A 17,335-nucleotide genomic window follows, 5' to 3' on the forward strand; every position below is an offset into this window, starting at 1 on the left:
CAAACCTAAGACAAGTGAGGTTTCAAACAAATTCACACAGTTCTCCAACTAATGAATTTAAAGCTGGATACTCGAACTACAATCCAAAACTCGTTGACTTTTGTGAGCTTTGGATCTTGCACGTTTAACTGCAAGTTAAATGGACAACTTTGCCACAGGCAGAATTCATTCAACCCTCACTGATGCAGAAGGTGGAGATGCTGAACATCTCACAAGATGAGATCATTAGATTAAGTTCCCTGAGGTAAAAAGATAGCAGCCTCTGAGTTTCTAGTTGTTTCAACTGCTAGAACACTTCCATGCCACAGAACAGTAATTCTAAGGTAACCTTGGGATTATTGCTGCCAAGTGACTACTTGCCTAAGATTGGGGTAGATTAATATAGCCAAATTTAGATTAATATACCCAAATACACATTTCTTCCAATGGAAAAGCAAAACATGCTATTTTCTGTCACATTTTCATTATTCTCCAGGCAGAATTAAAGCAGACATGGTTCTTGCAGTGAACTGAAGAATAGAACGCGCATGTTCTGGGAACATAGCTTTTAAAAACTCTTAACAGATTGGATTTATTTACTGTTGCTACAATTAATCTTCAAGTTTTCTTGTTTACTAATTTCCGGAACAAAAAATTCCCAGCAGGGGGCCAAGGAGGGGAAGCATGTGGGTTTTGATCAATTCTAAAAGAGCCAAAGTTCAGGTGAAACCTATGATTCTCCGCGCCCCTCCCCCATGGGGAAATTAAGGGGACTGTACATACCTGCAGAGCAACGTTAAACAGGGATACGGAGCATGTATGTTAGATAAAATAGAGAAACATGTTTTCTTCCCCTCTTGCAGTAGTGCTGGAAATAAATTGCAGCATTAATCCACCCTGTACTACCTTCTCCAATAGAATCTCTCTGCATTAAAAAGACTCCCATGTGATGTCCAGCTGGAAAATCTGTTGGAATGGCTCTGCCAGACAGGACTTAACAGCAGCTTTACCAGTGAGGACTGGAAAAGTGTGGGCAATAAGAAGCCAGGACAGACAGAAGCACAGAGCTTGAAGTATACCTGCAGCGTACTCCAATCACCAACTGTCAAAATAATGTTGGGGCAACATAGTGAAGGAAATTTTATGTTCCATTACTAGGTGCCTCCATCTGCAGAAGTGATCTCACCAGTTAGTTCCTCTTATGTGCAAGTCTTGGGTTGAGATCCTCACCATCCATCCCAAAGGGGTTTCCAGAGTTCCTCTGCAGGACTTAGTCAGCTGATACTTAACTACTTTCAACATATTGAAATCTCCAAATAAGTAATAGCAAATGGAAGATATTAACCTAAGGAGAAGTGTCTACTCTTTCCAAGCATCTGTCAAGAGATTTCATGATTCCAAGGCAAAACAAGACTTTGCTTATATACTGACTGCAAGCCTTCCTCTTCCCAGGGATATGCTCACCTGATTTTAAAAGTGGCAGATATCTTTAAGAATTAGCATTCCCTCAAGGTACTGATTCATAACCTTATTCTCTTTTAGCCACGTATTTGACAGAAACATATCTTAATTTCTGAAAAGCTGATCGGGGTATGTGATGGGGTTCCGAGGTCCCCAAGCACTGCACCTCGTCTGCAGGCAGGATTGACTCTCACTCAGCAGGTAAAATAGGAAGTTTATTAGTCAACAGAGGCACAGCGTCTTACAGAAGAGTCAGTGCAGCAGTCAGAGACAGTCATTCCAACCCATCCTGGGGAGAGGAGTCCAAGAGGTGCCCCTCTGGGGTGTAGCTTCCCCCCCTCACCAGGCCGGCTGCCTTCCAACTCCCTCTCCCCCAGCTTTTAACTGCCGCCTCGTATTAAAACCCAGCTCAGCTCCTCCCTGCTCTTTGTTCAGGTCAGAGGTGTTACCTGCCAGCTTAAGTTACAGCTCCAGGGTGTCATCGCTGCGAGCTGCTCTGCCTGTCACACACACATCCAGCCTGAGTCTCACATACACTCCCCCCCACTCCACCACAGAGCATTTTTTCTTTGGCGGTTTTTCAACTTATTCCCCACCACAAGACTAGTCTACAGATTGTTTTTAATGAACATAACTATATTGCTTCAAGCCATCTTTTTAAAAGACAGAATTCTACCACTACAGCTTCTAAGCTGAGTGAAGTTACACCAGTTTAAAAACACTTTCATCATTAGAATCATTTCCATGTTATAGGAGTTGCACATTTTAACTATGCCAGTATAGCATTAGTAGAAGTATGTTTACACAAGACCAATATTATACCACAGAAAACAGGCCAATATTCAAAGCTACTTAAAGATGAGATGGTTGCATATACAGCTGCTGCTTCTGTAGTGTCAGAACAGATAAGATATATAAATCATGGTTATCTTTTTCTCAGTGCCCAAGAACTGGTGTTCAGTTCACATGATTAAATCACACCCGATTTACATGCAGTGCAGCACTTAAAGACTACTACTATTCATTGAGGCAAAATGAGTTATTGGCAGGAATGGAGTTTTCCTCTCTATAAAGGACCTATATGCTAGAAGAGCTAAGGATTTGTAGAGGAATAAGATTCCTGTCACCACATTCTTCCTCACTTGCACTCAGTCTTAAACTAAAGTGCACCTCACTTGCACTACCAAATACATTTAAAAGCTTAAAATGGATCTACACTTATATTGGTGCAGACACAGTGCTATAATACTTCACTGTAGACACTACCTATACCAATGGGCGAGGTTCTCCTGCTGGCACACGTAAGCCACAGCCACAAGATGTGACAGCTAAGCCAACAAAATTTCTTCTGTCATCGACCTCGCACTGTCTACACAGTAGGGGTTAGGTCCACATACCCTCCTCTCTCAGGAGAATCAGGATTTCACACACACATGCCCGTCTCATTCCAGTTCCCGGTGCAGACCAGTCCATTTATATGTGGATACAATAACTTACCTAAGTAGCTTTACCACGTAAGTTTTTTTAAAGTATGGACAACTATATTTAACAAAAGTTACTACACAAGTACAATCTCAGTTTAAAGCAAGCAATTGCCTTTTAATTGCATTGCAGCATAAATATGAAAGATCAGCCTGGATAATGTGTGTGGTCCTCAGATCTCAATCCCCATTCACGGGGTCAAGTACATACTAACGTGCAGTAATGGTTACAGAAAGCAACAGGGAAAGCCAGAGACGAAAAAGTCATGAACGGAAAAGAGGTGGAGACAGAGCAGAGTCCATTTCTGCACACTTAGCAACTTGTTTCCCTCATAGCGTGATACTTGATCGTCATTGGGCCTCTTAAGTGTTATGGGGGCTCAAAACCCATATTCCATGTAAGCTGAGCACTTAGATAGCCACCCAGGAGAGATTCAAATGCCACCCAGCTCACAAGCAGAGTGCCCACAGCAGGAAGCATATGTTTCTACTGGTGGTGCACATCCATACATGCCATGGTGAATATAAGAATTTATTCCGCATATGGATAGAAAAACCTCAAAAAACACTGGTTATAACAGTATGCCCTTATTAAATTCTTTCATATCCTGCCTGTTCTTTTGCAGTACAGCTTTGGGTACCAACTCAGAGTCTTAAACTAAACTGCATTCAGATCAGAACCTTTTATTTACTGATGCAGTAAACAGGCAGTGAACTGCTTCAGAAAAAACTTTTCACGTTCAACCCATAATAGCTTTACATCAGCCTCCAGAGCTGTTCTTTCAAGGACAAGAACACGGTTTGCTTCTTACTGCTAAATTTAGACTTAGAGACACAATACATATAATTCAAACTAAACAAGGCATTTATTCGTCGTTTGCTTTTAGACATCTCACCCTCACTAAGAGTTCCTGGTGAAGCAGATGTTTCTTGCCACAAGTGCTCAGTGCCATTAGTCACTGGTGTAGCTTCAGTGCTTCCCTGTGAATCTTCTTGCCACACTTTTGCATTTGGATTTAAAGCAGTACCTTTTGATGTTACCTGCTGGAAAGACAAAAGTAAATTCTTAGTGTAGTGTATCTTTAGACAGCTTAGATGTGTCTAACATGACTACAGTGGAGAAACACAAACCTTTACCTTCCCACAGAGAATAAATTCTTAGGTTTAAGTCAGAACAATGGAAAAAACTAAATCCTTTGATAGTTTAAAGTACCTTGTCTCCCAGAGGTGTAACATCCCTCTTTTCCCCTTAGTGGCTCCATTTTATGAATAATGTTTAGCAAAGCAGTGACTAGGGCAATGGCATTACCATGAATATTTTTACAAGCAGAGGGAGAGCCAGACAAATTAGACTGACAAAATGTCTGACATCCATAATCCTCCAAGCCGTTAGCAAAGAGGGGGAATCTTCCCATTCCAACCTGTTCCTTGAAAGGGATGGAAGGCAGACCACTCTGCTGCACTGTGCTCTGGAAACAGGGACCATAGCATATGTGGCATGAGAGAAGCGCTCAACCTTGCAACTCAGCCCTGATAAAGCATCAATTGTCAGACAGATTCCTCACAGTTTCTGAAAAAGTTGTTTCCTGCACCTCAAACACAGCTTGCAATCCTCCCCTACTCAGCGTAAGGAAAAATGAGAGAAATTATTTGTGGTACCTGGAAAAGATTTCTGCTCAGAGACAGCCTGCCACTACTCTGTTGAGGTGAAAGTTTTGATACTGTAAGAAAAAATCCCCAAAATCTAATAGCCACCTAAGTGGTGAGCACTTCATGAGAACTGTTCAATCACCCAAAGGAGATATTCCAGTTCAGTGAACAGGAAACATTTACAGGGAAATAGTTTCCTTCAGGCGTAGTTTGCCCCAATTGAGAGCTACAGGATGCACAATGACTTCAGGAGACAGTAAACTACGAAGACAGATTACTAATGCAGCAACACCATATCTGAAAGAGCGAAGAAAGCCAGTTCACAGTGCCTAAAAGGTTATATGGAAAACAAAACGGCTCCCTCAATTGTGTGCAACTCACCAACATAGAGAAGATGCCTTAACTGCAAATAAGCATATACCCTAAAACTCTGAAATGGTTCTCAAAAGTTTCAGTGGTATTCCATGCCACATTACTGTTTCCACACACTCCAACTCAAAATTTTGAGGAAGGCTTGAGGCAGCAGTCTTGTAGCACCTTTAACATGGATATCTCAAGACAAAAAACCAGCTTGCTTTTGAAAGCATTCCTCAAACAATCCTTTAGTCTGAATGGTTCTCCCTGTAGGGGAGAAGACTCTTGAGGACCTCACAGGAAGACACAAATAGGAAATCAGACGCATACAGAAGTCATTGTCAAAGCAGCATGCAAAGAAGAAGGTCAGATTCAGGACTTATCATAGAATACTAGGACTAGAAGGGACCTCGAGAGACCATCGAGCCCAGCCCCCTGTCCCAATGGCAGGACCAAGTACTGTCTAAACCATTCTTGATAGACATTTATCTAACCTGTTCTTAAATATCTCCAGCAATAGAGATTCCCCAACCCCCTTGGCAATTTATTCGACTTCTTCCTAATGTCCAACCTAAACCTCCCTTGCTGCAGTTTAAGTCCATTGCCTCTTTTTCTATCCTCAGAAGCCAAAAAAAACAAGTGTTCTCCCTCCTCCTTATGACTCCCTTTTAGATACCTGAAAACCGCTATCATGTCTCCCCTCAATCTTCTCTCTTCCAAACTAAACAAGCCCAATTCTTTCAGCCTTTCTTCATAGGTCACGTTCTCTAGACCTTTAATCATTCTTGTTGCTCTTTTCTGGACCCTCTCTTATTTCTCCACCTCTTTCTTGAGCTGCGGTGCCCACAACTGGACACAATACTCCCGCTGAGGCCTAACCAGCGCAGAGTAGAGTGGACGAATGACTTCTCGTGTCTTGTTCACAACACACCTCTTAATGCATCCCAGAATCACGTTTGCTTTTTTTGCAACAGCATCACACTGTTGACTCATATGTAGCTTGTGGTCCGCTATAAATATGGCTCCTTCCCCACTTTAGCAAGATAAATGCAGAAGTGGGGGCCAGCAAAAGTACCTCCAAAACCTTATTTACCAGGTTTTGGTATCAACTTCCCCCCAAAAATCCTAAAAACCTTAGATTTTGGGCATAAAATTTGCTGCCACCACCCAAGTAATAAGGAAATCAGGGAGAGACTACTTGGGAAATCTCAGCCCCAAAAGTAAAAACCAGGACACAAACAAGAGAAAGAAAGAACTTTTATTACAACAATATTTGTGTTGCAAGCCTTATGACTAGATGGAAGTGTTACAAAGTAAAAACACATAGGGAGTCTCCACCATGGGCCTAGAAGTTAGTTATAAGGAGAGTAAAAGAACACTTTTAAAAAGTGCACAGACATCAGACCCCACTTCCCAAACCATGATACAATAAAGCCTAACGGATCTAAACTTTACCCTACTTACAGATTGGAGGGCCTGTTCTTGGAGGGAGATATTCCGTCTCTCCCCCCCTCATGGCTGGAAAGAAGAAAAAGGCAGCAAACAGAAGAGGGAGGAGCCAAAATTTAATTCTTCTTACCTACATTCCTATAGGCCAACCTCACCTGGCTAAGGAGGTTAACCCTTTCGCTCCCAGGCTGCTGGCATGAGAAATAACAAAATGCTTAATCATAACACCCTACATCCCTTTCTGCTGCAGTCATTCCTAGACAGTCTCTCCCCATTCTCTGTGTGAAACTGATTGTTCCTTCCCAAGTGGAGCACGTTGTATTTGTCCTCATTAAACTTCATCCTGTTTACCTCGGACCATTTCTCCAATTTATCCAGATCATTTTGAATTATGAATTTATGCTGAAATAAAATAGGAAACAGACTTACAGCATCACCATTATGGTCTGTGACCATGATGCCCCAAAATAAGGAGTATGTATTACGTAACAAAACAAGAAAATGACAGTGGCAACTGGAAACATTAGATTTCTCTTACTGTAGCTTTCTGTACTGTATAATTGGGTGACAGAAAAAGGGCAGACATTCTTTAGCATACACACAGCTTCTAATATTGTTTAATTAGTTAACTAAGTTTAAAATCTCTCATTCACCCCACTGTTACTTTCCATGCTGCCTCCAGCCTTTCCTATAATCTCGTTAAAGATAACATCTCAACTCCACTGCCGTGCTTGCCCAAGGTCCACCGCCGTTCAGGCACAGAACGAAAACAATCCTATCCAGCTTGTGCCTTGCTTTCCATGTCACTTTTTTAGTCTGCTGAGAAACAGAAAATTGGAAGCCCAGACCTTTTCAAAGAGCAAGAACTACTAGTTAGGTTGGACAAACTAGAGCCACTAATTTATTTTTCTGACTCCATAAGTGTAGGAGTAGCAGGTGTGTGATGAAATTTAAATGTAGCTATTTTTAAAGGAGAAATTTAGTATCCAATTTTAAAAAATTGGATTTTTTTTAAATCATTGATTTTTATGTACACCAGTCAAGAGAATGAAGCTTCTGTAGGCAACATACCAATAGTGGTCCTTGAAGTCAGCTCACTTTGCAAGAAGCTTGCAGATCATAAGGAACAAGTCAGACCCAGGCTCTTCTACTTCATTTAAATGCTTATTGTAGCATTTAGAGAATCCAGGACCCCCAAATGAATGAATCAAATAAAGCTGCCAGCATGGGAAATTTCTCACCCATACACTTTGATGGCTTCATGTATCAAGCCTTGAAATCCATTTGTTTCAAGTGTGCTCACTCTGCTCAGAACACAAGTATATGCCAAACCCCAAAAAGCCAGGACTTCAAGTGCCTAAGCTCTCAGCTATGTTGATCTGGATCAGTGATTTTTGGTCAAGTGTGTTACCAAGTACATGCTCTCTGATCATTTCAGAAATGGAAAGAAACCACTTGCCAGGATAGCAAACATGCCTTGGGTTATTCTATAATCCTAACATTTGCCAAAATTAATCCTAAAGACACTTTCTTCAGGCAGGTAATTGGATCATTGAATTATGCTCTGCAAATTGTCTCCCTAATTTCTCAGGGGAACATATGGCTGAAAAAGGATCTCATTCATTTCCTTGTCATGGTGCAAAAATTCCAATGGTAATACTGTGGAGGAACAAAGCAGCAAATGGGTTTACTTTTAAAACTGGGACTCTAACTGAATGTCCGTTTTAAAGTAAGTACTAAGAGGATTATAAGCAAAATCAGACATAGTAAAATGATAAAGGAATCAGATCTTGCTATCTCTATATGGGGCTTCCTAACCCTCACGTACAAGGCTCACTTTCAGGAGAGAGGTTGTGCTAACAACAAATAAAGTCTCCAATGGCGCTGCCCACATCCAAAAAGACAACTAAGTGTGGTCCTCTCATACTCTAGGACCCAATTCTTTGTCCACTGAACTCAATCTTAAGACTTCCGTTGCCCTTAAAAGGTCATGATCAAGCTCCTAATGTATGCAGTTTTTCTGGAGATGGTGTGTGAAATGTAGGTCCTCTCATTCAACCCCATCAAATACCTCTTAAGCACAGTGACTTTCCAGTACACATTCTTGCTTATCCAAATGAGCTTGACAGACGAGTAGTAATGTTTTCATATACTGCTGGTCCTAATTACCACACGAAGCCTTCCCCTGCAACCCACCCCAGTCCACTGAAGTACCTTCACAAAACAGTTACAATAGTACAGAAATATAATGATCAATAAAACCCAATATTTACAAAATGACAGAGCTGAAAGCTCTGCTCAGCCAGAGCATGGAGTCTACCAGGAAGTTATTCAGAGACAGAAAATTCCTAGTGGCAATGTTCTGGATAGCAGCCAGAATGCCATTTCAGGAACAGCATGTCATTCCAGCAATTCCCTCTAATCTGAAAAGACAGTCATAACTCAGGATAATGTGAATGTCAGCTATGACATGTCTTTTCCATAGGCTGATGGAGGGAGTTTGAGTATTGATATTTCTCTACATGTGGCTCAGGTCAGTTACAGGGGATGCATCTGACAACAAAGAAGTTTTGCCAGCTGTCTTGTCTTATTCCTAGTCTGCTCTAACTCTCCATGAGGTAAGCTTGTGCAGCTTTGGATGTGAGAAATTTAGGGGGTATCAGATACCGGTATATTCAGTTAGCATTCCAGCTAGATGTAAAAGCCCTATCTTATGGAATGGTTTTGCAGTTAGTCTCACAAAACCTAGATATGAGCATTAAAGCTGTTTCAGTCTGTGATCCTTTCCAGAGTCAAAACAAATAAACTTTCCTTAAGAGACTCCCACAGGTTAGAATAGTTGACAGACAACAACAGTGTAAACTGAGTGCTTATAAGGTGGCCACCCAGGAGAGATTCAAATGCCATCCAGCTGATGAGTTGAGCATCCACACCTGGCAGCATGTGTTTCTACTGATGGTGTATTGCTACACATGCCTTGACACACACAAACTTTATTCCATGGATGGATGGAAAAAGTTAGATGGAACACTGATCACTACTTATGGTATCCTGCAATGTAAGCAGTTATTTCTTTTGGATTTTCAATAAGTGCTCTAAAGATAGATTTCATTATGAAAGCCTAATTAGTTTGATCTTGTTCTTACATGTTTAATAATTTCCCCTACTAGGTAGAGTCTTTGAAAAGAATTTTGCCAGACACTGGCTTATGCTAGTTATTAACCTGTGGTGAAGTCATAATGCTGAATTTGTGACATCAGTGTTTTTCTTAGTGACAAAGTGGGACTGCAAGAATGAGACTGCCCTACAGGAGCAAATATTTCATGCTTTTTTATCAGACCTTTTTTATCTGAACGGGTCAAATCATTCTACAAGTGGTAAAACTGAAACAGAGAAAACAGTAATTTAAAGGTCACATGACAAATCATTGGCCGAGCCTAAAATAAAACCCAGGAATCTCAGCAGAATCCAAAATATTTATTTCAGGGAAAAAGATGGTAGCAAATCAAGTTCTTTTTCTAAATTCCTCTAACACATTCATCACCACAGTTTGGAAATCAAAACATAAAGATACCACTGAAGCAGACAAACCTGGATGATAAGCCCAAACAAAACACAACCTTATTTCTCCTCGTTATTACCTGAAAAGTTGCTATCAAGTAAGGACGAATCAGAAATAAGCAAATACCCTGAAAGTCCCAGGAAACTCAGAAAATAACTTGCAACTGTTGCGTGGAAACAAATTTGATTGAACACAATGGCTTTTCCATTAATGAAGATGACTACCCACTGCCAGAATCTGGTTCATTTGTCACTTTGCAAAGCATTTTTAAGAGATGCCATAAGAAGTGCTAGATTAAACTAGATTCCATTTTTACATACTTAAAATTTTAACATTAACTTTATGACAAGGTTTTCCAGGAGAAAGTCACGTAAGATAATGCAGACCACAGATGCAGTTTTTAGGCCAATAAACAGCACTAAGGATCAATTATACTCTGCTTAGAATATCTTGGGCTTTAACTGCTTGCATCACAACCTCCATATTACCTTGCAGGTCTTTTGTCTTAGGACACAAAAAGAGAAAAAGGAAGCCCTGACATGCTGAAAGGTGCTATTTGGGCATACTCCCTTCAGGCTGCAGCTATCAAACACCACTGAGGCAACAACTAGGAGAGATTGCCTTATTACACTTAAATATCCATATTACATTTAAGTATGAAATACGGTGGGGGGAGGGGAAAAAGAATTCTACCATTTCCCAGTAAGTGAGTAATGCACCAACCACCTCAAATGTTCACAGACATCTATAATTCTGAAGCAAAGCTGCTGAAATTCAGATCAGAAACAACAATTCACAGTTGTGCTAGCACTGTGAGAAACCCAAAGCATTCTTTTAATGTACTAATACTATTTAACATGAACAGTATGCTTGGCTCTGTATGATCTACACCTATACAGACTAATAAAGAGACATGGGAGGTACATCTGCACAGATATAATACGTGTCCATAACTTACTCTATTAACTGCTCTAACCCTGCACCAGGTTGGAAAGATAGTATATTTAGCACCAATAATTTTTGAAGTTATTACCATACACAAAGCAGCAATTTTTAAAAGCGTATCAGTAACTCCTATTCCCAACTAGGGCTGAGTAAACAAATGTTCAGCTTTTTGTGCTTTAACAGTTTATAGTTACCAGCTAACCTTCCAACAAGTATGTTGATCCTATATACAACCTTGTTTTGGACAGATTGTGTAAAAATTAAACAGCACGTGACAGAGTGGTATAAAGCTGGTGGGCTAAATTCGCTGAGCTATACCAGTCTCAAACTGGTGGAACTACCTTGAACTCCAGTATAGTAGCAGAATTTTGCTAGTCATATGAAGATTACAGAAGTTGATTCATGGATGACATGGAGCCTATCATTAGGCAGGAAAAGAATTACTGAACAAAACAACTAATATTAATCAAGCTTAAGCAAAGGACTTCCTGAATCTTCAGTCGCTCCCTTGCAACACATATTCTTACATGCTCAAGCTAATGTAAAGTCTAAACCCTGCTTCTATAATGGTGCCTCATTTTTGTCATTTATTTTAATTCCAGGATCTGCCTCAAAGCATTTGCTGCTCAGAAATAACTAGCTCCTGGCCTATGCATTTTGCCATGTGGTCAATTACAGGAATGGACAGCTGTTCACAACTTTAAACAGTGGTAACCAGCAGTCCTGGACTCCAAGAGCAACTCTGCAATCTAACCAAAAATTGCAGGTGGTGGACCTCAAGCCACTATGGGTTTTGGTAAGATCATCTTTCCAGCCAAGTGATTCACTCAGTGCTCATACCAAAGCTAAAATTCCTTTCTTCAAAAAAGTAATAGGGTGGGGAGGGGCGGGGCGGGGCGGGGCGCAGGGTTCCCCAGTCCCATTTCTTTAGGCATTCTTAACCACAGTATAAATTTGACTACTCTGAAATATTTAAAAAAAAATAAAACTACCATACCAGTTTTTCCTAACCTAGTATATTCAATTCCACAATTAACATGAACATAGAACTCAGACCAGCAGGACTAGAAAGGATCTTGATAGATCAGCTAATCCAGCCCTCTACGTTGAGGCAGGACTCAATATCAGACAACCCCTCAGAAATATTGATTCAATCTGCTCTCAAAACCTTCCAGTGATGGATATTCCCAATATTTCAGTGCTTAACTATCCTTACAGTTAAACTTTTCCTTAAGTTTTAAAAATCAAAACCCTTGTCACAATTTAAGATCATTACTCCGTGTCCTGTCCTTAGTGGTTAAGGAGGAGATTCACCATTCTCTTCTTCAAAACAACCTTCTATGTACTTCAAGGCTATTATAACCCTGCTCACTCAATCTTTTCCCCAGACATGAACCAATGTTTTCAAGACCCTTAGAGTGCAGATGATAGCAACAAAAAATGGTTAATTTGTCTACATCTTTCCTGAAATGTAGTGCTCAGAAGTGAATGTATCAATCTTATCAGCACTGAGTAGAATGGGGAAAGTGACTTCTGTTGTCTTGTTTATAACACTCCTGATAATATATTACACAATAAATATTTGTCCCAACCCCACCCCCCCAACCCTTAGTACTACTACACTAAAGAATCAGTGATCTTCTACAACCTCCAAATTCCTTTTTTGAAGTCCTCCTTCCTAGGGTCTTTTCCCATTTTGCAGTTGTTCTTATTGAATTTAACCTTATATAATATATCATACCATTTCTTGAGTCTGTCAAGATCATTTTGAATTCTACTCCTACCCAGCAAAGTGCCTGCAATCCCTGCTAGCATGGTATTGTTGGAAACATTACAAGTGTATTCTAACTATTACCAAATCATTTATGAAGATATCAAAATAGAACCAGACCCACAACAGATCCCTTTGGAACCCCACAAAATATGCCCTGTCACTTTGGCTGTGAAACTCATAACTCCCGAGTACTGTTTTCAAACAAATTCCACACACAATACTCATCTAGGCTACATTTCACTAAATTGCTTATGAGACTGTCACATGAGATGGGTATCAAAAGCTGTACTGAAGTCAAGATATACCAAATCTACTGATCCCCCGCCACATCCACAAGGTTAAAATTGTTACCCTGCCAAAGAAGGCTATTAGATTGGTTTGAAATGATTTAACTGTTACTTAATAGCTTATCTTCTAGTGCTTACTAACTGCTTACTAACTGATTGTCAATTATGTTCATTTGTCCTACTACAAGTAAAAATCGATTTTAAACAGTTGGAACAAAAAAGTGCACTATGACATCTAAACAATGGGATTAAATTTTACTAAAGTGATGCAGAAAGTGTTTGTCAATCACATTCATTTTTCATAGTAACAAAGAGGAAGCCGTGCTAGTTTATACACTATGAAAACAAAAAGCAGTCAAATAGCACTTTAAAGACTAGCAAAATGGTTTATTAGGTGAGCTTTCGTGGATAAGAAATTATTTGGCTACAACAGGATACCACATCCAAGAATACAACCAAAGGACTTCTCCCCTTGATATATTTCACCCAAAGGTGAATAAACATTTTACCTAGAAGCATATGTCTGATTCATTTGCTGGTGCAATAAAGATGCAGTTTACTTTGTTCATCAAGGCTAAAAACCACAACAACATAAAGCATAGTTGTAAAGTTTTCAGGTTCAAATTAAATGTTCCTTAATGCATTACGTGTACTTAGGGTCAAAATACAGAAACACTATATAATTTGAATGTGCTTGCTTTAATGGAAGAAATTCTAAAAAGTCTCTACATTCACCAAAAATGCATTGCTTCCACTTTTTTCCAATTCAGTTTACTAAACTGAAAAACTAACCAACACAGTTGAATTAAGGAAAACCAGGAAGTCCACTGAAACAAGGAAGCAGCCAATTTCTCAGCTGCAAGTAACTAAAATACTGAGTTTATGTAACCTTAACAATAATTACCTTTAGCTTTTCTACCCTATACAAACTTTTTTCTTTTACAGATGATTAAATGTTTCTCATATTGCTTCACAAAGGCACTTCTACAATTCCTCTAACCTTACAAATGCTCTGTATATATTAATGGAAAGAGATTTAATTAAAAATAAATATTTAAATTTGATCATTTAATAGGAACTCATTACAGCAAAATATACAAGTATCTGAGAGAATCAAAATTTTAGCAAGATCTCTTACCACAGTTGCCTTACAACATTTAAGATACAATCCCTTGTCATTCAAAACACGCTATGTATGGGCACAGTTAGCCCGTGTCAAGTTGCTAAGTTGCAGCTTTGCCAGTTTGACGTTTATACAATGCAAAGAACAATACGCTCTGGAATCTACTCAAAGCATTAGCCAAGCAAAGAAAGCAAGGGATCAGCTGATTATATTGCATAGATGTCATGGCAGCCTCTGCTTTAAATAAAAATAAGTAAAAAAGGTGGAGAGGGTCGACCAAAGATATTCGAGATTTAATTAAAAAAAAATCCAATGGTTTCTGTCACCCATTCCACAGCGCATAACCTTCACACGCACAGCGCCATGCCCCAAGCAGCCACCACACCAACTTTTACAAAAAGGTCAATGCGGTGCCTTTCAGGACTTCCCCTCCCCCCTCAGGCATGGCACCGAGGGCCCGGCCTCTGACAGAACCTTCTGGGGATGTCGCTGCCGCGAGGAGGGTTTCTCAACTCCCAGCCTCACTAGTCCCACCTCGTCCCATAGCAGCAGCAGCAGCCGCCGCCACCGCCCTCCCACCGTGCCGCTCCCCTTCGATCTCAAACCATCCCTCTCACCTCAGCCCCTTGCAGGCCATTCGCTCCTGTCACCCTCCATGCGGCCTGCTCGGCACCACCCCGCCCCCTCCTCCAGGTGACTCCACAGCCCGCTCCCGCAGGCCGGATTTGCTGTGTCAGGCCCGTCCCCTCCCCCGCGGGCCCGGCCGGCTCAGCCACAGCAGCAGCGTGTGCGGCCTGGAAAGTCACATGGCTTCGCAACGCGGCCGGCCAGCCCCACCACCTCCCGCCAGTTCTAGCCCCTGCTCACCTCCACAAACAGCAGCATCCTCCTCCCCGCGCCTCGCCCCGAGGCCAGCAGGCCTGGGATCGCGGGTCGGCCCACTCCCGGCTCCCAGGCAGGCTCCAGCAACGCCAGCGATAAGGACACTCACGCTCCGCCTCCGGCTGCTGCCGCCAGCCCGGGCCCCCACCCCTTCCACTTCCTTCACCTCTTCCGGGTCAGGTCGGCTCCGAAAAGTCTTTCCGGGGTCACAAAAGGCCGTCACAAGAAAGTAGAGGGGTGGGGGTACGATTGCCTGCGAGCGGGGGTGTGATACCCATCAAGAGGGAATGAACCATTGTCCGGGGTATGGAATCAGGTCTGAGAGAGAACGTACAATTCTTTGTGAGAGTGGGGGGAATTAGTTGGAGTGGACCTCTCCTTTTTTATTCGGGGCAGCGTGCCATTGTGGGTGCGTTGCCGGGGGAGAACACCGAGGAATGTACCATTCAGTGTGTCACTGAAGAGGCCGTTGTGCCACCTCAGCATATGCCCAAAGAGTCAAGCAATGGGAGGTCCCCACGGGCGGCTCCTGCACTACTGAGATGCCATCATGCCGTGCCACGCTGAGCTTTGGGGCCGAGGAAATGGATTTCAGGGTCACCAACCACAGGCCTTCCACACCGTGAATCCAGCCCTCAAAATCCCAAGACAGATTTAAAATAACACCCGTGAGCAATGGTCCCTTGTCTTTTCAATCCACCTGTGGAGTAAATTTTTATGTGCACTGAGGCATGTGCAAATGTGCATCACCCGGAGAAACACAAACCTAGTTGTGAGGGCTCTGCTAATCAGCAGAGCAGCACTGGAATCTCTCCTTAACAGCCATACAAGCACACAGCTCACAGAAAACTCTGCTTGTGGGGCTCTTCTGGTTCTTGTTTGGTTGCTTTTCTACACCTCAGCTGTGAGAGAAAGGCTGAGAGCCACAGTTAACGTCAGGGCTCCAGGAGATGTGGCTGCTGGAAGAATACTAAATAGTGTGATACTTGCACCAGCCCAGTTTCACATCCACATCCTTTGCTTTGGGTGAGGACCCAATGAGATGGCAACAAAGCAGGGTCATACTGGGCTCAGCCGTCACTATGACCCACAAGATGCTGAAATGTGTGGCAGTTTTCAAAGGCCACAAGTATTTTCTCACCTCTGCTATCAAGACAGGACATTAACTTCCACCCTCAGGATGGGCTAAATTAATCTATGCAGTATAAAAGGTAACCTGTGAAAAAGGCCAATGTGAATTTGCAGTTCTGAAAGAAATAGGCTCACTAAGCTAATTGGGATAGGGAGAGACCTACTTTTTGTTCTATGTTCCTGGGCATAGAGGAAGTGACATTGCCCCCCTCACTCAACTCCAAGCCTTAGTAAGGCACAGAATTTTGCCTCTCCTCCCCACCCACATGCCGGCTTGATGCGAGCTGCATCTCCCCATATATACAGAATTCAAACTGTGCCTGTGTGCATGCTTGTTCACCACCTAGCACCATGAGAATCTGATTCATCAGTACGAATAATTTGTAAGAAACACACAGACTCACATACTTGCATATAGACACTCAGTTATTTCTCCAGTTTAAAATAGTTTTATACTGCCATTCGTCAACTTAGTATCTGAGTGCCTTCCACATAAAATTAATACTAAATTGTAAAAGCCACCATGTACTTTGTGACAACTCTGGCAATCCATCCTTTATTGGGTAAAAATTGCAAAATTTAGAATCATGTTTATTAGTTTGCTGCTTTTGTGTGGGAGTGGGGTGGAAGAGGTAGAGAGAGATTTAGACAGGTGGTATCTGGGGCTTTTGGGTAAAAGAGGGTGACTATTAACATAAGCAACGCTGGTTGGAATTCTCTAGTCTAATTTTTTAAAAATAGCTTTTTTTAAAAAACCTGACATTTTAACTTTTTTTTTCTTTTTCACCTTTAAGACGACTTGAAGACAATATTTAGAGTGATTTTTTCCCCGTTTTTCCTCCATTTTTTCAATAGCAAACTACAGAAAAAGAAAGAGTGAAAAAAGGGAGTGAATACTAGAGGGAAAAATGAAAGGAAGAGAAACAAGATGTAGGATAACCCTGTGAAAAACTTTTAATATACAAAAAATTGTTGCTTTGTGAAAACAATACAATGAAAATTTCCATAAAATTGTGTACACTTTTGTCCAGCCCTCAACATAAGCCAACTCCTACTCAAGGTGTTCAGGAGATACTTCCCTAGGCAAGTTATACCACAGCTGTCCACTTTTGGACTCTTGCACCTTTGAGTATCTGGTATTGGCCACTGTTGGAGACAGGGTGCTGTAGTAGATGAATGCCTGATCTTGTTTGACAATCCATAGGTTCCTAATGCTCTTTTTCCATAACCCCTATGAGGCCACCAGAGGTCCGTATT

General features: G+C 41.4%; 1 protein-coding gene across 2 annotated transcripts in view; it reads right to left on the reverse strand.

Annotated features, from left to right (window-relative positions):
* The window catches only part of LARP4 (La ribonucleoprotein 4), a 42,843-nt gene extending 27,771 nt beyond the window's left edge, over nucleotides 1-15,072 (reverse strand). For both annotated transcript variants that reach the window (XM_074979540.1, XM_074979539.1), the window contains exons 1-2: nucleotides 14,933-15,072; nucleotides 3,818-3,965 (exon numbers count right to left, since the gene is read on the reverse strand). In XM_074979540.1, coding sequence (XP_074835641.1) covers nucleotides 3,818-3,965; nucleotides 14,933-14,950 — 166 coding nt within the window. In that variant the 5' untranslated portion in view covers nucleotides 14,951-15,072. The remainder of the gene's footprint in view (nucleotides 1-3,817; nucleotides 3,966-14,932) is intronic.
* Nucleotides 15,073-17,335: the final 2,263 nt, after the last annotated feature.

This window comes from Carettochelys insculpta, chromosome 29 (genome assembly GCF_033958435.1).
Source record: "Carettochelys insculpta isolate YL-2023 chromosome 29, ASM3395843v1, whole genome shotgun sequence".
Taxonomy (NCBI): Eukaryota; Metazoa; Chordata; order Testudines; family Carettochelyidae; genus Carettochelys; species Carettochelys insculpta.